The sequence below is a fragment of the Uloborus diversus genome, chromosome 3 (genome assembly GCF_026930045.1).
Source record: "Uloborus diversus isolate 005 chromosome 3, Udiv.v.3.1, whole genome shotgun sequence".
NCBI lineage: Eukaryota > Metazoa > Arthropoda > Arachnida > Araneae > Uloboridae > Uloborus > Uloborus diversus.
Window position 1 is genome coordinate 46082156 of NC_072733.1, and position 23092 is coordinate 46105247.

A 23092-nucleotide genomic window follows, 5' to 3' on the forward strand; every position below is an offset into this window, starting at 1 on the left:
TCATTAGAAATGTTTTTGGATCATAACCTGTAGTTTAGGAGCCCTTGTTTAAACCTCGAATTCCGATGTTCTTAAAAAAATCTAAATATAAGGACAGGAACCCTAAATCAATCGTCAAATTTCAGGATTGAAATCGTAACACGTTAATCTTAACGTAACCACACAGTTTTAAAACACAGGATTTAATTTTATTTCAAAACTTAAGCGGTATGGTAAATTATTAGTTTATTTAAAACGAATGTATGAAGTTCAGTAAATGTACAAATACAAAAAGTATCTGTAAAGAACAGGAATATAAGGAAGTGGCATACCTTTTGAGCATTCAAAAGCATAACGAAAATGATTGCGGCCGATCCAGATTGTTTACAAACATGGCGTAGCAAAGAAAGCAGTGATTTCACAAGCACACTCAAATCTGCACGCGATGTGTTTGTTCTCAAGTGTATTCCCAAACTTCGGTTGAAAAGAGATTCCCAGCAAAACACATTCGGTGCACTTTTGGAACGTTTTCTTCATAACGGAACGGATTAGTTAAACATTTCAGCTTACTTTCTTCGTACAGAACACATTCGAAATACATTTTAGCACATATTCAAGCAACTGGAACACTTAAAGTGTTTCAAATGTGTACCGATTATTTGCAGTGTAGTTTTGTAAGGCAGTTTCCAATATCATTACATGACTTTACTCTTACCTGGGGAAACTGTTAAACATATAATCTATGTATCTTATGTTGTATAGATTTGAAATCTTCATCTAGATCATACAAAATAAATATTACTACCATTAAATGTTTCCCATAGCATTTCTAGTTATCCTCGCTTAAAAACTTCTATTTAAAATGGTCCCACAATTTGTGTTTCCGATTATCTTTATTTCAGGAATCAAGCCGAAAGTACGTGACCATTACCATGCTCACCGATTATCATTTTGGTTGCATTTGTTCCCCCAACTGCACACGACTAGTTCTGTCAACGTAGCTCCAGAGCATCATTTGCTAGATGATCATGACAATCTCCAGTCATATGACGGCGCTGTTCGTCAAGTTCCATTTTCTTTACAAAGAACTCCTGGTGACACTGCCACAGTGGCATCTCCTATAGCATCCACTACACCGTGGAGTGGGGCTGGAGGAAAACTAAGTATTATTTTAAGTACTATTAACCCTAGTTTTCCATCTTCAACCGAAGTAGTAACTTTTTCCCCTACAACTGCAAACATGACGGACTCATTGGCTGTGGTGATGACTAATGAACAGTTCAGTGCGGCGTTGAGTGTCACAATAGCTGTAGGAGCCTCCCTTTTAGTTTTAAATATATTAATTTTTGTTGGAATTTACTATCAGAGAGATCGAAGTCGAGCAGAAGACATGCAAAAGAGAATGTTTGCGGTAAGTAACTTGTTAATGATTTTATAATTTTTAATGCACGTATATAATTTAAATATAGTTTTACATTTTATCTTTACACAGCGTGTCCCCATTTAACTTGCAAGACCTATTTACTCAAACGTTAATCCTATATGCATGATTCCAATCGAAAAAATGGTCGAAATGAGATGCAGAGTTAAAATATTGAAATTTTGAAGCTGAAAAAAAAAATATATGTGGGTCATAAACGTAACTTTTGAACACAATTATTCTTCAATTTCAAAACCTTTTGTTTTCTTTTTTTCCTTATTACATGAAAGTTACCTACTAGAAGTAACCATAAACAATGGCCCAGCTATGTTCCGATTATTTTACTCATAAAAAATAATAAAAATAAATAAAAAATGCTTTGTTTACGAAAAAAAATTTAATATCAATATAGTACTTTTGTTATTTGTGCAAACAACCAGACATTTTAATGATTAGTAGGAATAACATAATATGCTCTCTTAATTAAAGTACGGCTTAATTATTAGTTTTAAATGTATATTAAAAATAGTATTTAGTAAATTTGATAATATACTGGCAATTTATGATTTTGGAAGACTTCCTGTTATTGATGTATTTCCCCTCCATCATTTATTTTCACCTCAGAAATAATGAAATTGATAAGGTCTGTCAAAAAGGTGAGAATCACGGGAGTGAGGAATTTTCCATTAAGGGGTCTAAGGACCTTTAAACTTCAAAATTTTCAATTTTCCGGAAAAATATATGTTATGCACAGTTTAATTCTGAACAATTTGATACCTTATTTATTACTATACGACAAAAACTTTTCGAGTTATTGTAAAAATGCATAAACTTTCCCCATAGAGATTTATGTTAACAGTAGCTGTTTAAGCCTCTTTTTCTCAGGTGCCGGTTTCTTCGGTTTTCTTGTTTTGCGCGCATATCTCAGAAAGTTTCTTATATATATCCGTAAAACTTTTAATGTATGTTTATCTAGTTTATATTTATGATCTGAACCTAAATTTATTTATTTATTTTAAATTATTTATTTATTTATTTATTTATTTATTTTTTGAAATTTGGAAAGTTAATATCGAAAATTTCCAAAACTTTGGGTAAAAAAATATTTATTTTTAAATATTAACTTTAACTTTTTAGTTGAAATTTAGGTTCAGATCGTTAAGATGTATCAGACAAACATGCATGAAAAGTTTTACGGAAATATATAACAAACTTTCTGAAATATCATGCGCGCAAAACGAGAAAACCGAAAAAATCGACACCTGAGAAAAAGAGGCTTAAACAGCTGCTGTTAACATAAATCTCTACGGGGAAAGTTTACGCATTTTTACAATAACTCGAAAAGTTTTTGGCGTATGGTAATAAATAAGGTATCAAATTGTTCAGAATAAAATTATGCATAACATATATTTTTTCCAGAAAATCGAAAATTCTGAAGATTAAAGGTCCTTAGACCCCTTAATATAGGCAAATAGATACAGGGTTTTTTTCTTCGTTGCTACAATCTGCACATAATAAGCATATGAAAACATGTTCACTTCTTTTTTTTACATTCATTTACATCCCTGAAATTCAAGTTCACGGAGATGAGAAGTCAAAACAACCATACTAAGTATTTGAAGCAAAATCTTTTTGTTTTTCGACAAAAATCTCACAGCTTCATTTATGGCTGAAAATAAACAAGGGGGCCCCCTTGTATCATGGGAAATAAAATGTGACGTCATTACTGCTGGTTTTTTTTTCTAAATCATGCTGGATAGTCACACCTACTGGAGTTACTAGTACTATCTTTTGCTCCAAAACAGGAGACGTTATCCTACCATTTTATTGGTTTACTCCATTTTTTTAAATTTTTTCACTTATACCTCTTTGCTTCTCAGTGTCTCATGTAACCAAGCTTTCATAACTTAGAGAAAATTAATATTTTATATATTGTAAAGAACTAGCGTTCATTTTTTATCTTACCACTATTAAATATCATTTACGACATTAATAAATAATAGTTCAATTTTCGTACACAAACAATAACGACAATACTTTCCATATTTTATAACAGCCTATATATTCTCAGCGCGTTCTGAATTGAGCAACAAATCATTTTTGCTGGTTAAATGTAGTTGTAACGCCTTAAATAAAACATTGATGGCAGAGTAATGGCTTGAAGTTTGACGTGCCCCAAAACTAATGATCGTTATAAAACTACTCTTTGTCGCTATCATCACTACTTAAATTGTAATCTTTAGCAAAGAATATTTGCTCTTTCTCCGACTATAACTTTAAGATTTCCTTCACACTACGTTCAAAATAAAGACAAACTGGCAGCATTCCAACTGCTTACAAATGATCGATGCGAAAGGGTGATCAAGAGCTCCCCTAGTTAGTATTCATTTTTCAAAGCCTGACAGTATACGATGACTTTGTAAAAATGAGTACTTAGAAACTTTCTTCTATTTCCACCACTAGAAACAAACTTTTTTAAATAGCATTCCTTTTCGTGTTGGTCATTATCGAATTTAAAAGTTTCGAGCGGGTTTTGTGTCGCAAGATTGAGAAAGCAGTGAAATTTAAATTTCACTTTTATTTATTTCTTCTTTTTTTATTATTATTTTTCAAAAGATATTACTGATGAACAACGGATTGCTTATTGTTTTCATTACATCGCTCTTGGTTTCCATTGATTTTACCGAAAGATACTTTTAACCAAATGCATTAATGTGTGAGTGCTGTTCATCAAAGGATATCACATATTTTTTCACCATGTTTGACACTCCTACCCAGCTTTCTAACTAGTTCTCCACTTTACCTTATAACCTCCCCCATTTTGTTTCACTCTTTTCTGGCAATCCATTGAGACTACATATACTTATGTTTCCTTATTATTTTTTTAAATGTATTTAATTTATTGTTTAATGATTTTATGAAGTGATTATGAATGATTGTTCTTTAAATAATGTCTAACTTAAACAATTTTTTTGTGTCAAAAATTATAGATGGAATTCGCTTAAAATCTTTTTCTTTTCGCCTTCTTAATTTATTTCTTTTTGAGCTTGTGTTTTTAACCGAATGTTACTTTTGAATATTTCTCACTTAGGTATACAGGGTGTTCCGTTTTAACCTGCAAGACCTTTATTTTCGCCACCGTTAGTCCTAAATATATACTTACAATTGCAAAAACTTTCAAAATCAGATGCATAGTTAAGATATTAAAAGTCTGAAGTAAATATAAAAATAAGTCAAAAAATACAAAATTTAACTTTTTATACGGGCCCCAAGTCCCCTAACTTATATTTAGGGAAATAATTTCCATTGAAAAATTATTCCAGCACAAAAAGTTTTAGATTAGTACCATTATATTCAGAGATATGAAACGCGGCGTTTTGTGACTTACACCACTTTTCACTCGCTGTCAATAACACCTTTGAGGGAAATATAGCGGTTAACAAGTGTTTAAATGTATATGTGTGCAAAGAGTGGTTTTTCATATTGTTCGAGGTCTTGTGGTGTGTTTTTGCGTATGACGGCTTTTGCATTTATTTTTGAATAGCAATGAAAAAATATAAATACCTCGTTTTTCTTACTTTGACGACATGTCATTCTTCTGAAAGAGCGATAAGTTCCAATCTCATCTTCTCTATGGTCCCTTAAAACTTTAAACTGGAATAACTCCTTGAAGTTTAGTAGCACAAATGTGAAGTTTTTGTGTCAGTATTAGTTTTCAACGGATATTATTTCTCTAAATATTAGTTAGGAGACCTAGATCCCGTATAAAAAGTTAAATTTTGTATCTTTTGACTCTTTTTTATTTTTGCTTCAAACTTTCTATACCTTAACTCTGTATCTAATAGTGAACATTTTTGCAATTGGAAGTATACATCTAGGCAGGTTAAAACGGAACACCCTGTATATTTAATTTTGATGATTGTTTTATGTATTATGGCACACCTTGTAAAGATTATGGCAAACACCTTGTAAAATGAGTCTTTTTATTAGTTTGTCTTTCGTATAGTATTGGTTGTGACGAAAACAATCTAAGGATATTTGAACATTTAGGAACATAGAATAATCATCTGTAGAACATACAAATTCGGAAAGAAAACAAAAAAGACCATTTAAAAAATTGTTTTAAAATTTGACGTCAATCCTTAATAACAATCAGTTCAACTCGTCAAAAAGTTTGTTCAAAATGTGTTTAAAAGTTTTACATTTGCCGTGCTCTTTTCACATGTCTGAAAGTTTTCCTCATCTATGAATTTACACTCTTCTTGAGCAGATATTTCTTTTTTTCTTGTCTGTGCTCTTATGAAATATTTTTCTATGGATTCGGAATCACTCTTCTCTATCATAGCCAGTCTATTCTTCAAATTAATGAATCGCTTCTTTTTCTTCTTCACGATGTGGTTTTAAAATACCCCCACAGTTCTTTCACTTTTGCAAGTTCTCCTGCAGTCATCACTTGCTCGGCGGACAAAGTCAAAATAAATTACATTAAAGTTTCATCGTTTTTTTCCAATCAGTCGTGGTATAATTTAATATTCGATATGTGTTATTATCTTTTGTGATTGGTTATGACTTGATTTAAGAAGTGGGGCTCCAGCCTTGTATTCCATAACTTTTGCTGTTAAAAGGTACTACCTTGGTACTACCCTCAAAATTCCAACAGTAGAATCTTCCGTACTGCAGATTTAAACTGTGGTTAATCTAATTCTTTGAATGCAATCAAAATTTTTTTTAAAGTTACTTATGTAAAAAAACTAACTGCAATAACATAATTTTAAAACTTTAAATTCATTTTAATATACTATTTAAGAAATCTGTTGGCATTTTGCATTTGGGGATAAAATGTAATTTAAATTAGCAAATATAACTTTAACTGTGTTACATTTAAGTTGTGCAATCAAGAAAAAGTCATTGTCTGATGAATGGCTTGTACCTCATTGCATTAGCATAAGAAGCGCTTGCTAAACAAGGTATTTCGCATCAAAAAGGATGTGAATTGATGGTTAAGAGGATAACTATTTTTTGAATCATATTTTGCTGCAATAAGAGGGCTCCTGTTCTTTTTTTTTTAATTAAAAATGCCACTTTTCTTGCGGTTTTTCTAGGATTAAATCACTGGACTTAAAATCTGGAGTAGACTTGTTCCGTTTCCCTAAGCCACTGGGTGAATGCAAATCTGCTGTTAAAGCCCAACGTCAGTGTAATAAGTTATAAATCATTGTTAAAGCTGTTATCGTTCTCCAAAGTAAAAAAAAAAAAAAAAACAGTTGCAGCATGCCTTGCATTTTCGAAAATGAGAACCAATTTAAGGTGAAAGCAACACTAACTTGAACTAACTTTGGAGTAATTTTCTAAATATCATTCCAACTGGAAAATTGCCCCAAAATTAGTTTAAAAATTACTTAATATTTTGCGGTGTAAATTACCATTACAGAATTTTTCCAGCACCAATAAATCTCACAATCTTCCACTTCTTTTTTCATGCTGGATGACAGCCTACTATACTTTTAAATAGAATTATGATTATGTTGAGAACGAGCGCGAATATATAATTCGCCATCAAATATTTCAAAACGTAAAGCGAAGAAATGAATACGTCCGCTTAAATGATAATTTCACAGACTAGTGTCTATGCCACTAATTGCGCAAAAGACAACAATGCCGCCAAAGCATGTAAAGTGCTTTAAAGAATTTATTCCGTTGCGCTTCCACGGACTTGCAAGACAGCCATTTAAACTGATATTTGCTAATCTTGAGTGACAAAAGCAATTCCGCAAATTAGTTTCGCATCTCCTGAAAACGGTGCTTCTAAGAAGGGTTTCACCAGTTTACAAGGATGTTTGCTTAATTGACGTCTCCGAGGCTCAAACAAAATTTAACAATGAAAATTATACTCTCAGGCTTGACTCCGTTATAGTTCTGATGTCGTAATTAGAAAAAGTATTGGCGGTACTTTAAAATAATGAGTTCCCCAGATGAAAAATTTAAGTATATCATTGAAATTAATTAATGTACGTCAAATGCACTCACTGGAAAGTACTTTATTTGAGCAGCATCAAATACTTGTGACTTCAACTTTTTTTAAATCGGAATTTCGTTACATCTGAAATATTTCTTAACCGGTTCTTTCTACATAAAAATAACAACTGCCTAAAAACACATTGAAGTGTAAATAAAGTAATGATATTCAAAAATTCCGTATAGCTTATTTAACTGTAAAGCATCTAATATTTCAACGTAGGGTAAATTTTTTCCATTAAAATGAACTTTAAGCAGCAATGAACACAGTATTCAAATAACAAAAGTGAAATATAGCATATATATATTAATGCTATGGCAAAACAAAAGAAGGAAGGTTGAACCCATTGCTTCTAACATTTGAACTTTTTGACATAGTAAGAAATGCTACATGTTGACGCACAAACCATTAAATTTTCACAAAGTTTTACATTACTTAAATTTTTAAACTGTGGTCTGATAAAAGAAATGCCCAGTTTTACTCCTATCGATGCTATTGGGATTCTGTATAATTTTTCAAAAAATTGTATTAATCTTTTTTACTTAGCTAACAATTTAATATTTTTTTTTTGACACTTCAACTTTAATTCGAGAACGATTTTCTGAAATATAATTTTCTGAATAATAAAATAAATCACTGAACATTTTTCATGTGTCCAAGAAGTCTTATCGCAGATGTTCATATGACAGCATGGCATCTTTATTTATTAATTGCATGCATTGAGAGAAAAAAAGAGGGGGGGGGAGACTAGTTAAGATAATGTTTTATTTATCGGTGATTTGGGGCTTTCCTTTCATTTGCAGTTTAAATGTTATACTATTTTTTTTTACTATTTATTTAACTCTTCTGAAACTCTGATTCCATCTCACCATTTTTTTGGCTTGTTTGAAAACTTATTTGCTGTTTTTATTTATTTATTTATTTATTTTTTTCGTTTTAGGATTTTCAATTGTTTTTATCTTTTAAGCACATTTTGACAAAGCAATTGAACTATAATTTTTAAAAAGTGTAAACACTGTTTTCATATTAAGTAACATGTTGCAGCAGTATCATACTAACAGACGATATTATTATTTAATATTGATAGTTTTTCGAAAAATAACTTATGTGATTAATATTATAGTAATAACTACAAAGTAACTCGAATTTTGTGAAATTACTACGACTTTCGATGTATCAAGCTTTTTCAGCTAAAATAGTATTAAAGAAGACGAGATAAACTATCTAGCATAATATAAACCACAATTTTTCTTCTTTATTAGCAGCTGCTCGATTTATTTAAGTGAGGAAGACTAAATATTGAGTACGTTACGATTTTAAAACTAGTAGACGCATAATCGGTAGTATAAATTGACTTTCTAAAACTGATCGAATTACCGTAATGATTTTCCAAAAGTAATTAATAGTTTTTGACGAAATAGTAAGAATAATAGTTTACCATTAATTATTTTTAACGTTTTTAAAAGCCAGATTAAAACTATTTTTAGTTTCTATGAAATGTAGTTTAATTTTATATTTAAATAAATCTTTTTTTTTTTTTTTGAGCTAAAAAAGGTACTGGTATTTTAATGTAACATTCACACCTAAATCTAACTTAATGGCACAATAACCCAAGGAGGCTAAATCTTACTGAACCCATCTCAGTTTAATAATATTATTTAATAATAGTTGAACTAGGTACGGAAACTAATTGCCTACGTATAGATTATTGTAATAAGTGATTTGTAATATAACAATATAAAGCGCTTTTTACAAGGAAGGATCTGAATGCATACAAATGATTCAGTTGCAGAATTGCTGAAGTCTCGGCACCGGTATCATAGTTAATTTTGCAATGTATTTAACCCTTATAAGTTTTATTTTCCCCTTCATTACATTTTACTGCTTTCCGAGGCAACATATTTATTAATGTTTTTAAGATTTCATAAATAGACCGCTATTTTTGTATTTTCTCTATGCTTAATCCATTTAAACAAATGCAGCATTTTTGCGCATATGATTGCGCTTCATTCCCCGGAAATTTCTAATCTGACTTTTAATTTTTATATATTCGAATACAAGCAACCATGATATATCTCGATATGAAGCTTCAATTTTCTAAAACGTTTTCTTGTATTTAGAAAATGATGTGTACGCGTTGCGGGAGTGACCTTGTGGTCACTCTCGCAATAAGTGAAAATCATTTTTTTTAAAGTATTCTTTTGGAAATTTGATACTGCATATTATGACACAGAATGAATACTTATGTTAGAAAATAGTATCACAATTAAAAGCCAAAGTTCAAAGTTCCCGGGTTTGAAGTGCAAATACACGTGAGAAAATCACATCTGAGGAAATAGATTGAGCGTCCGTTTTTTTTTTTTTTTTTTAATGTGCTTATTTATGTCTTGCGTTAGGAAAGATCGGTATCAAATTCTTATGGACTAAGAAATGCAAAAGAAAGTAATAGTATACCTTAAAAGTATACAGGGTGTTCCGTTTAAGCCTGCAAAACCTCTATTTCCGCAACCGTTAGTCCTATATGCATACATAAAATTGCAAAATTGTTCAAAATCAGATGTAGAATTAAGACATTGAAAGTTTGAAGTAAAAATAAAAATCAGTCAAAATATACAAAATTTAACTTTTTATACGAGTCCTAGGTCTCCTAACTTATATTTAGGGAAATATTTTCCACTTAAAAACAATTCCAACACAAAAGTTTGAATTTAGTACGACAAATATTCACCGAGATATGAAACGTAGCATTTTATGACTTACACCACTTTACACTCGCCGTCAATAACACCTTTTGGGGGGAAATATAGCGGTTAACAAGTGTTTAAAACTATATGTGCGCATAAAGTGTGGTTTTTCAAATTGTTCGAGGATTCGTAGTGTGTTTCTGCGTATCACGTCATGACATTTGCGTTTATTTTTGTATAGCAATGAAAAATATATACCTTGTTTTTTTTTTTTTTTTACTTTGGCAATCTGTTATTCTTCTGAAGGGGCTATATTGCAATTTTATTTACTGTATGGTCCCTTAAAACTTTGAACCGGAACATCTCCTTGAATTTTGGTCGCACAAATGTCAAGTTTTTTGGATCAGTAATGGTTTTCAATGGAATTTTTTTCTCTAAATATAAGTTAGGTGACCTAGGGCCCGAGTTGAAGTTAAATTTTGTATTTTTTGACTAATTTTAATTTTTGCTTCAAACTTTCAATACCTTAACCCCGCATCTGATTTTGAACATTTTTGTAATCAGAAGTATGCATATAGGACTAACGATTGCGAAATTAGAGGTCTTGCAGGTTAAAACTTAACACCCTGTATATTCTTCAAATAACTAAATATTAAGCACTTTTTACGAAATTGATCACAAAGGAAAATATGTAGGCATGAGGTAAATACAATTTGTTTTTTTTCCCCTTTTTTTTATTTTTGTAGCAAAAAAACTTTTATTAATGCGACATAAGTATCAAGTCAATGTATATTATAGAATCAAAATAGTATTGATAAAACTTAATATTATCTTTATTTTTCATCTTTTTCCATTCATTTAATAAGAGAGAAAAATACCTTTTCTCTTCAAAAGTCCCTTTTTATAGTTATTATAAAGTATTTAAGATGTTTTTTCAGCTGATTTTTGAAAGATGAATAAATTTACACTAATCCTTTTTTAAAGCAGGTGAGCGAGTGCTCAAATGTACGCGCGTAACATGTTGCATTTTTAAAATCTTATTTTTTATGACTATTAAGTTTATTTTTAGACAATTTTTGACTTTGTAACTTCTATAAAGTACAGCAAACATAGAAGTCGGCACTTTTAAATTTAATGTTTTTGTTTACTTTTAAAATCTAATCTTGAAAAATAGCTTAAACGATCTATTTTTATTTTCTTACTATTTTTTTTTTTATTTAACTTCGCAAAACTTTTTTAGACTTTCAACAAAAGTGCTTTCCCTGGATTCAAAAAAAAAAAAAATAAATAAATAAATAAATACAGTTATTTGTCTTAAACCACCCAAACTGATTTTTTTTTTTTTAAAGCGACACTTGATCACCTTGTAACCGTCTACCTTATTGTACATTGGACAAAGTGCGAACTTTGGTAGTTCTGGTTTTGTTAATGAGCTAGAAAAATGAGACCTCCCACTGAGACAATATGCTATACCTCATTATGCTTAATCTCATTTTAATTTCCCAACGACAAATTCATATAGTTTCAGAAAGAAAAAATGTTTCTGACTTTTGATTAAAACAGTTATCAGTGATAGTGTAAGAAAAATGTAAATGTCTCAAACAATGCGCACGTTTGTGGGCGCGTAGAATCATATCAGGATGTTAAAAGGATGTAAAGTTCTTGATTGTTGGACTGGGTAATATTTTTTATGATTGTTCTAAACCGAAATCCTGAGGTACATAGTTATGTGTGATTTAGCTGCCCTTTTGGAGCCCTTAGTTTATTTTAAATGTGTAAAACAATAACATAGCTAGTTTTGTGTAATATGTTACCTTCATTGCAATCTGTACCTCTGAAATTGTTTACTATGGCAAGTTTTTTGGTCGGATATTGGTTGAATTAAGATGATATGTAACAGGAAAAACAATCATTTGCAGACATATCATAGCATTTGACTAATATAAAAATTTACTATAAAATTGTAAAGAAAGCATAGTATTTTCCGTTATTATTAAATATAGTGAATTAAATTTTTACTGTATGATTTCGGGCATTATGTTTATAATGAAGTTATTTTTCTCTTGCCAGATCTATATTCTAAGTAGCTACACATCCTATGTTTTAAAGTAATCTTGCAAATTTTAATAATATCACTTTAATATACCTCTTAAACGATCAGTTTTATAGCTCTATGTTTGCATGAAGTATAATTATTGCCAAGTATAAACAATTAGTAAGCTTCAGTTTGTCTGTAGATCAATAACTAAGACATTTTATCAATACTTTTAAGATTTTTAATTTGGTATTGTACGTTTCATTTGCAGCAAAAAAATGTAGATGCTCAGGTTCACTCACAAGTCGCTCATGTCAAGTCTGTATCTCTCAGAGCACCTCCCCCATCACCAGTGTGCACCACAATGCAGCAGCAGGAACTGACTCTTCATCCTCCACCTCAGCACCACCATCATTCCCACAAAGCCCCACCAAAGCCATGTGTGGTGCCCACCCCACCGCAGCTTCAACAAAGGGAGAGCTTAGTCGATGCACAGCCCTTACTCAACCAAGTAGGTGGCAGTGCTGCGGCCAATAAAACGCCAGTTCATCAGTATTCACAGAATGCCCAAGTTCATTATCCTCATAATCATCAAGAGATCAATTTGTAAAGAATGTCTCTTCAAAGATGTTGAGATTGTTGAATATCAGTAAACCTAAGAGAGGTTAGTATAAATAAACAGTTTTTAATATACATGTTAGTCATGTGTTCTGAAATATTGACATTTTTAAGACTTAATCGTTCTATAGTTTTTAATGATTAGTAATGCTGGTTCGTCAGGTTAGCTGAAAAAATCATGTTGACCGTTTTAAACAATAAATACTGGTTATAATATTTACCTATATAGTTTAATGAAAGTATTTAAAATTTATTTTCGTATTTTTGTTATCTATTTTACTTTAGTTTATTTCAAAAACATGCTTATTTCAATTGGTCGAAAATAAAGTAGTTTTACCATCAACTTTCAGTAGTTTATTTATGTTTATGGTCAAGCAAAATAATATTACTCAAATAGCACCTTTTTCTAAATATGAAATTCGTTTGAACATCTTTTAATGCTTAACAAGTTGATTTCCACGAAATTGTGTGTTTTTTCTCAGAAAATGTTTCAATATTTTTGGAAAGTGCCATGGTGGAAGATATTTTATAATAATTTCATGAATTGAAATTTTGATACATATTAATGCCTAATAGTTTGAGTAATAGTATATTTTACCAATAACAGTTAAAATTTTTATTTGTTTTTGTAAGATATGTGTAAGGTACTTATTTTGATTACCAGTTTGTTTCATCTACTTGTACGACTCTGCATACTTATACGAGAGAATTTGCCCTTAGTGACCGCGATTTTGTTACTTATATAATTATCTGTTCTGATAGCTACTTTCGGCCATCATTTTGCTTTTTTCTTAAATCCACCTTAAATAAGTTACGTCTGTGATCTACTAGTTGAGTTCCAAATATTCTCTTATTATTGGTGAGTTTTGAGTACAAAGTTTTCCCTTCTAAAAAGCCATACTAGGTTAGAATAAAAATATTTGGAGACAATGATCACCAAAGAAAGCGAAACCATGTAAAAAAATAAATCATTTAAAATGCATTGTACTGCTCTTCCCTTCGTGCTTGCATGGATTCTCCTGTCATGGGATTAATCTGCTCATGAAAAAGAAACACTTTGGCTCCGTGCGGTTTCAAAACTGGTGATTGAGTGAACTTAGAGAGAAAAAAAAAAATGCTTCCAAATACTCAGATTTAATTTTGACTCCCTATCTCCATTTTAAACCAGAAACTAAATTCTCCCCCTTGTTTAAGACGCTTTAGAAAAAAAATCAGATGCCACCAATTTCATACAACTTATCTAAATTATTGACCTTGCGGCTACCCTTCTCCCTCTTCTGATGGTTATCTAAATGACCAGGGTTACTGGTAGCGCGGTACCCCCATTGCTAAACCTCTGCGCACGCTTCTGATCATATTAATGTGATAAATAAATACCTTTGTGCTGAACAGTAAAGTAAGACAAAACAACGTTAGAAGAAGCACAAATTTGTAAATTACAGCAGACACGTGTTTCGGCGTTAGAGGGAACGCCTTTTTCAATGCAAAAAATAATGAGCTTATGGATGAAAAGACATCCGACAAAGCCAAGAGCAGATAAGCATGCAGCTTAAAAGATAAAAACAGCGGATTAGCCAAACACCAATGACAAAGTTATAAACCGATCAGGAACCAATAGGAATGCAAGCAAAGGCCAAGAGCTTTCTCTTAAGTACGAACCCAGAAAGAAAGAATTCAATTGGACAAAGATTAAGCCGAAGCTTAAACAAAAAGAAAAGAAATTGTCAGTAACCGTTAACCGCAAGAAAGGAAAAGCTGAATGGAAAACCATGAAATAAAATAAACAGAAACAAAAAATATTCGAAAAAAGGAAAAATAAAGATAAATAGAAGAAAATTGGGGGGGGGAGTGTCAATCAAGACAAAAAGGTAAAAATAAAAAAAGGAAGATCGATAAAAATGAATGGGGAAAAAAAAGAAAAAAAAAGAGAAAAAAAAAGGGGGGGGGGAAGGACAGTATTAAAGATATGGGAGCCAAATGTTAGAAAAATATGGAACTGCACTAAGATCGTTAACTAAGTTAGAACTGTTCCTCAAAATATGAAAGGATTCCCAAAAGTCAAGATCTGATGAATTGGGGCATTTTTGGATAATCTGATAAGAGTTAAAATCAAAAGAGTGATTCGAATCCCAACAGTGTTGAGCAATACTAGACTTATTTAATTGTTGTTTTTTCACATAATTTTGATGCTCTTTCAAGCGAATTTTTAAAGCACGCCGAATCTCCAATATAGGCAAGCTTACAACTACAATTAATTCTATAAATTCCACAACAATTAAGATGGTGAATAGGATCTTTAAGGGAAGAGAATGAAAGTTTATTAATAGGAGAGAGCACCACCTGGAATTGGAAACGTTTTAGAATCTTAGCAACCTGATAGTTTACAGATGGAAAGAATGGCAAAACAACCAAATTCTTTCTGATGAAGGTTCGGTTAAGAACATTAGTTTGGGATTTATTTGAAAGCTTTTTATAAATGGAATCAATCGAAGTTGGCGGATAGTCTCTATCAATTGCCACAGCTTTAAGATAATTAAGTTCCACTTTGAGAAGTTCCGACGAAGAACAAATATTAATTGCGCGATAAACAAAAGAATTGAAAGCAGAATATTTTTGATTTGGAGGATGAGACGATAGTCTATGAGGAGGTAAAGAAACAGCAAAAGGTTTGCGATAAACAGTAGTTTCAAAACAAATTTCAGTACGAGAAACAAGTACATCAAGAAATGAAATGCAATTATTCCGTTCTTTCTCACAAGAAAACTGAATATGAGGAGATCAATGGAGTTTAAAATAGATAAAACCTCATCACTCTCAAACTGATTCTGGTTCATTAGAACAAAACAATCATCAACATACCGAACGTAAAATTGAAACTGCAGTTTTTGGAACAGCTTAACCTCAAAATAATGCATGTAAATATCACTAAGAATGGGGCTAAGTGGGTTTCGCATAGCCAGACCATCTAACATAATATAAAATTTCCCATTAAAAACAAAAGAACATTACTTAAGACAAGTACGGGTAAGGAAAATTAAATCCTCAATTTCCGTATTGGTGAAATGAAATTCAGAAAGTCTTCTACGAAGGCATAACAATGAACCCTCGACGGGAACGTTCGTAAATAAAGAGTTAACATCAAAAGAATTCATAAAAGAATTATTTGGAACGAAGCTATGAATTTTTTTAACAAACTCAATAGAATTTTTAATAGTAAATAAATTGTGACTCCTAAGGGGAGAAAACACAGAGACTAAATATTTTGCAAGTTTGTACGAAGTATTTAGTGTGTGCATATAGCAACAAAATGATTTGAATGAACACACGGCAAGTGCCTAAACTTGCACTATCCGAACTTTAATTTCGAAACATATGTCCCCCCTCTTCCCTTCTCTCCCAAGGAAAGTTTCTTGAAGCACCACAGTGGCAGTGTACTGAAGATCTGAAAATGTTGCACGTATTTATGCACTACTTCATTCTTCAAACACGGGATGATCGATTTGTGAAATCCCGTTCACGCGGCCCCACTTAGCGACATATTCGTATTTTCCGCATCGAATGCCGCCCAAAAAGAATCTTAGCTTTTTTTTTGCGGCCCCATTTATAGTTTTTTAATAGTTGAAAAGTACCGAATGTTTTAGATTTCAGATATACTGATGTTGCTAGTTATGTTTTAGTTATTTTATTTTTCTTTTAAACTTCAAAGAACCCTGCCGCAGCTTGAAACAAATTAATGTAATACTTCTGCAAAAAGAATTGATTCATGCCCACTCCACGTTACAGATTTTACTAAAAATGTTGGAGTAACTTTTAAAGTTCTCTCACGTGTTTACACAGCACTTTTTTTTCCTAATAAGGGACGACCGATATGTAATCGTTCACGCGGCCCCACTCGGCGATTAATATTCCGCATTTTTCGCAACAATTCTTAGCTGTTTTTCGCGGCCCCTATTTTTTTTTTTAGTGACTAGGGCCGCGATAGATGATAATTACCGGATGTTTTAGATTTCAGGTTTACTGATACTGCTAAATAAAATTTTAATTATATTTCGTTTTTCTTCTAAATTTCATTTAAGAAACCTCCGCATTTTTTTCGATTTGCGGTTTTATTCCTCACATTAGAAATTAACAATAACGTAAAATTGGCGGCCCCTTTCTCCAAAAAAGTGGAGGGGTGTAACACCCCCCACACCCCCCCTTGCCGTCGGCCCTGCTCATATTCAGTTTTCTCAGTTGAGAAAGAACGGAATAATTGCATTTCATTTCTTGATGTACTTGTTTCTCGTACTGAAATTGGTTTTGAAACTACTGTTTATCGCAAACCTTTTGTTGTTTCTTTACCTCCTCATAGACTATCGTCTCATCCTCCAAATCAAAAATATTCTGCTTTCAATTCTTTTGTTTATCGCGCAATTAATATTTGTTCTTCGTCGGAACTTCTCAAAGTGGAACTTAATTATCTTAAAGCTGTGGCAATTGATAGAGACTATCCGCCAACTTTGATTGATTCCATTTATAAAAAACTTTCAAATAAATCCCAAACTAATGTTCTTAACCGAACCTTCATCAGAAAGAATTTGGTTGTTTTGCCATTCTTTCCATCTGTAAGCTATCAGGTTGCTAAGATTCTAAAACGTTTCCAATTCCAGGTGGTGTTCTCTCCTATTAATAAACTTTCATTCTCTTCTGTTAAAGATCCTATTCACCATCTTAATTGTTGTGGAATTTATAGAATTAATTGTAGTTGTAAACTTGCCTATATTGGACAGATTCGGCGTGCTTTAAAAATTCGCTTGAAAGAGCATCAAAATTATGTGAAAAAACAACAATTAAATAAGTCTAGTATTGCTCAACACTGTTGGGATTCGAATCACTCTTTTGATTTTAACTCTTATCAGATTATCTAAAAATGCCCCAATTCATCAGATCTTGACTTTTGGGAATCCTTTCATATTTTGAGGAACAGTTCTAACTTAGTTAACGATCTTAGTGCAGTTCCATATTTTTCTAACATTTGGCTCCCATATCTTTAATACTGTCCTTCCCCCCCCCCTTTTTTTCTCTTTTTTTTTTCTTTTTTTTTCCCCATTCATTTTTATCGATCTTCCTTTTTTTTATTTTTACCTTTTTGTCTTGATTGACACTCCCCCCCCCCCAATTTTCTTCTATTTATCTTTATTTTTCCTTTTTTCGAATATTTTTTGTTTCTGTTTATTTTATTTCATGGTTTTCCATTCAGCTTTTCCTTTCTTGCGGTTCACAGTTACTGACAATTTCTTTTCTTTTTGTTTAAGCTTCGGCTTAATCTTTGTCCAATTGAATTCTTTCTTTCTGGGTTCGTACCTAAGAGAAAGCTCTTGGTCTTTGCTTGCATTCCTATTGGTTTCTGATCGGTTTATAACTTTGTCATTGGTGTTTGGCTAATCCGCTGTTTTTATCTTTTAAGCTGCATGCTTATCTGCTCTTGGCTTTTGTCGGATATCTTTTCATCCATAAGCTCATTATTTTTTGCATTGAAAAAGGCGTTCCCTACACGTTTTTGGCGTAACGCCGAAACACGTGTCTGCTGTAATTTACAAATTTGTGCTTCTTCTAACGTTGTTTTGTCGTACTTTACATATTAATGTGTTTAAAAGCTGATATTTTTTTACAAAACAGAATCCACTTAACTCAATACATTTCAAACAGTAAACTAAATTATTCAAGGCATTTTTAAACTTGGTTTTTGGATTGTTCTTTAGAATTTGTATAACTGCTGCTTGAATCGTTGGAAGAATACCGTAAAAAGCTCCTCCAATTGCAGTTTTCAGTTTCGGGAACATAAAAAGTCACAAGCTGATAGATGAATTGAATACAAAGGGTGATCGAGGACACAAGCCTGTTTTATCTTTCCGAAACTGAAAACTGCGATGAAAGGAGCTTTTTCAATATGTTCTAGCCATTCAAGCAGCTTGAGACATGTGCTAAAGATCATTCCCAAATCCGAATTTAAAATTCTACGGAAAAGTTGGTTGACCATTGAAAATATTGTATTCCGATAAATGTATCCTATTTCGAATAAATATTATCCATCAAACATATTATTACGGTTATTTTATTATTTCACTAAAAGTTCGGTAATTTTTAAATCACACTGTGCTTCTTTACTAAAATTTTGGCACCGTGGAAAATAGGGGGAAATTAAATTTTCAGATTCTAACATTTAGTGCTTTTTTTATTTCTTTAAAATTTGACGTATTCTATGGGTCTACAAAACAAATAAATATACATTTTTTTTTTCTTTCCCTTTCGTCTTTCCTCTCATCCTTAAAAAATGATAGGTTTTTGTGAAATTGATCACTAAGATGAGATTTACTGTTTCGTCTAATGAACTTGTCCGAAATTAATTAACTTCCTTCAGAAAACCTCATTCAACATTTTTACTGCTGGAAAAATCTAATAATATATTCGTTTGTGAGAGAAATTTTGAACTTTGCTAGCTATAATAAATGAAAATAAAAATGTTTTTACTTTTTCTTGACCAGTGAATATTCGGCATCCGTTTTAATATTTTATAGCACTTCTACGCTAGCAACAACGTTTAGATAATGTAATCTGTTTATCAGTCAAAGTAGAGGAATGTGGGGCAAAGTGGAATAAAATAAGCTAACCTTTTTCAAAAAAAAAAAAAACCCCTTGAAACGTGTTTGGAACACTGAAGCATTCTTTTTTTTTACTTTTGGCAGTAAATTTACGCTCAAAAGCGTTTTTTTAATGGGACAAACTAAAAAAATAAATATTTTTCAAATTAACTATTTTCTATATGATTACTAAAGATATTTTTGTTTGTATAAATGAGTAATAAAAATAATCAATGAATAAAAAAACATATAATAAAACAATAAAAGAATAAATAACTAAATAAAGAATCAAATTTATGAGAAAAATTAAACAGTGAATAAAATATTGAGCGGAAAAGAAAAGAATTAAATCATTAAATGAAGGAATGTAAATAATTTAATAATTAAATGTATACGTAAGTTACATAATAAATAATTACAGAAATAAACAAAATAAACTATTTCAGTTTCTCCCCGAATACACTTGGCTAAGTACACGAGACATTTGAAATAAAATATCGCTTAATATTAAATTGTAAAAAAATGCTTCAAGTAATATTAGTAAATCTAAATTAATGTTTAAAATGTCAAAAACAAAACTTCATCCTTTTAAAATAACAAAAACAATTTTAAAGTTATACCAAATTAATACAATTTAAGTATACATTCACAACACACAATACATATTTTACTGTTTTTCCTTGCACCGATTTTTTTTACCTGTCCCACCAAGCCCTTTTGCCTCTCTCAAAGAGAAAAAGTAACGATTAAGGTAAAAAAGGAAAAAAAAAAAAAACAACTAATTTTAAGTAAGTAAGAATATCACTAACAAGACTTGTAAAGTAATGTTTTTACATTAATCTATTTCTAAAGAATTATGAGATCTTCATACAGAACAGGGATATATAGTTCTGTCCAACTGTTACTATTGAAAAAGGTTCATTTCTATAAGATTTTTAACAGCTTATCTGTTGTTCTATTCAATGGGAGAAATGCTGGGACTCTGGATCCTCGTAATTAATCCCAGTGATATAACTGAAGCTGACACTAATGACTATGTGTATTTTCTGGCAGACTGCCACTGGAGCCTAGCAATTTCTAGAGAAGCAGAGTGACGGCTTTCTACTAAACAATGCAATAGAAGAACATGATCTAAAGCCTTTTTTTTTCGATTTAATTTCTAGTAGAAGGCAGTTTGGATTTTTTTTATTGAAAGAATCTCATGAATCAAAGGGCAAAGGCTATCAGTAAATTCGCAACTGGAGCTCAAAATAATGGCCAGTTTTTCACTTCGATTCATTGCGAGCAACAAGACTGAAAGAGAGAAATAAATTTCAAATACGGTCATTTATTTTCCTCCAACGGCATAACTTACAACATAGATTCATCTTCAAAAGGTTTTTTTTTTTTTTTTAAATATATACTCAGAAACATTGAAAATAGCGCCCCAAGAAAAAGAAAGGTACAATTGTGAAATTTTGCCTATAAGAAGAGTGACATCTGATATGCAAATGAACCAAGTTTGGAGTCAATGTGCATGACCGTTTACCCTACAGTATCGGTGACATCAGGAAAAAGGTGCTATATAAACCAGTGCGTAGTTTAAGATTTGTAAATGTTACGATTACATCCGGATTGTCGGAGAACCTTAATGAGTGAAGGATGCCAGGTAGACGATTTAGAATACGTTTCTCACAGTTAAACGAGTTTGAGAGAGGTTTGATCATCGGCATGAAAATTGCAGGCTGGTCGACGAGCCGTGTTGCTGCCTAAATGAATCGTTCGGAATGTTCCGTTAGAAACTGCGAAAGGCCGTGACACGAGACGGTACATACGTGCAAAAAAACGGGTCTGGAACTACCGGGAAGACCACGAGAAGAGAGGATGGGAGGATCGTGCGGCAAGCGCTCGTGGATCCCATAGTGACTCGTTTCACCATACAAGCAGACGTAGGGATAGCAGTTGTTCCCCGAACCATTTCTAAACGACTTGCGGTAGTAAATCTGCCGTCAAAGCGACCTTTACATGTACTCCCTTTAACACCAAAACATGGCATCTCCGTCTGCAATGGTGCGAAGCCAGAGCGATGTGGAATGTCACTGATTGGCAAAAGGTGGTGCTCAGTGATGATTCCTGATTTGTTTTGGGGTCAGATGGTATTCTTGCACGGATGTTGAGGCGACCTGTAGAAAGGTACCAGTTCACCCATTCTATAGCACGACACACTACCCGCACAGCGAGCAAAGTGGTTTGGAAGGCTATAGCCTATGATAGCCGGTTCACTCTAGTTATGGTACGTGGTACCTTAACGGGTCAGCGTTATGTTAATGACTTTCTGCAACCACATCTCGGACCGTTCCTAATTGGCCCTCCAGGAGCAATTTTCCAGCAAGATAATGCTCGCTCGCGTACAACTATAGCTGCTCAAGACTTCTTACGTCCTTTTGAGACACTTCCATCGCCAGCCCGCTCCGCCGACTTGTCCCCTATAAAACATGTATGGGATCAGCTGAAATGCCAGATGCCGCCGTGCTACTCTGTGTAAGATTTGGAAGTTGAGAACTCTGTGAAAAATTTGGGGGCCCATCTGCCTCAGAACAACATCTGACGTTAAACTAGCTCAATGTCGGACCGTATTACGTCATGTATTGCAGTAAAAAGGGGTCCAACGCGCTATTGAAGTAGCAATGTATTTATCTCATTTCTCAGCCTGTATTTGTTTAATTGTCTAGATTTCTGGATCAAGTGTATCTCTCATGTGCATTATTCCGTACATTAAATTTCAATTCAATCCAATACATCCTTCTTGGGGCGCTATTTTTAATGTTCCTGAGTGTATGTGAATATATTGTTAAACTTCAAACTTTCTTTAATTGACGACACAGTTCCTGAGAAAACACGGGAGATTTATTTACAAATATGTACAAGAAATATCGTTAGCAACTGCTAAATTAACCATAGCAATTAGGCAAATATCAATTAACACTGTAAACTCAACGGTCACACACGTATTTACATCAGAATACGCAAAAACACAGCGCAAAGGCTAATACACACTTTCAGCGCAACGCTGAAAACGAGACTCAACAGTTAGAAAGCAAACTACCTGACTCTCTCATTCACAAGACGCACGGCGTTTTATACCGCTTCGGAAAGTTCGACAAATTTTTCAACTTTCTACCAATTTCTCATATTTTCTTTTTTTTTTTTTTTTCATTCACAAATCTTAATCCAAAAAAACCTAACTTGCCAAAAATGAAATGGAAGGTGGAAGGGAAAGAAGATATGAGTAGTTATTTTTTATTAAACAATTATAGTACTTCCCATTTTGCATTCGAAAAATAGTAAATTAGTCATGTGTAATACTCTTGAAATTCCAATTGCTTATTTTTCCATTTTCTTCAGCTGAATTTTTAAAACACACAGTCTGAAAATAAGTTTGACTAAATTTTTGAGGAGTATTCCAGATTTACAATGCGTGAAATTTGCTTGTAAAAGTTTTAAAATATTTTAATACTGCACATATTGTTTTTTAAAATTTTAAACTGGCATTCTATTTGTTAACTGAACTAACAAAAAATATTTATCCCGGAAAAGTTATTTTCTCAATAGTACTACATTTATGAAAAAAAAAAAATATTATCTTACAACAAATGCATCTGAAAACTGCAAAAAATACCATTTTTCTGATAATCAGTCGCATTTATCTAAAATATCCGGCTTGTGTCAAGCAACTTAACC

General features: G+C 32.1%; 1 protein-coding gene across 1 annotated transcript in view; it reads left to right on the forward strand.

Moving 5' to 3' along the window:
* Window positions 1–12744, forward strand: part of LOC129218726 (neuroligin-4, X-linked-like) — an 86968-nt gene extending 74224 nt beyond the window's left edge. Inside the window, exons 6-7 of the mRNA XM_054853048.1 lie at window positions 882–1390; window positions 12406–12744. Of these exons, the coding sequence (XP_054709023.1) occupies window positions 882–1390; window positions 12406–12744 (848 nt within the window). The remainder of the gene's footprint in view (window positions 1–881; window positions 1391–12405) is intronic.
* Window positions 12745–23092: the final 10348 nt, after the last annotated feature.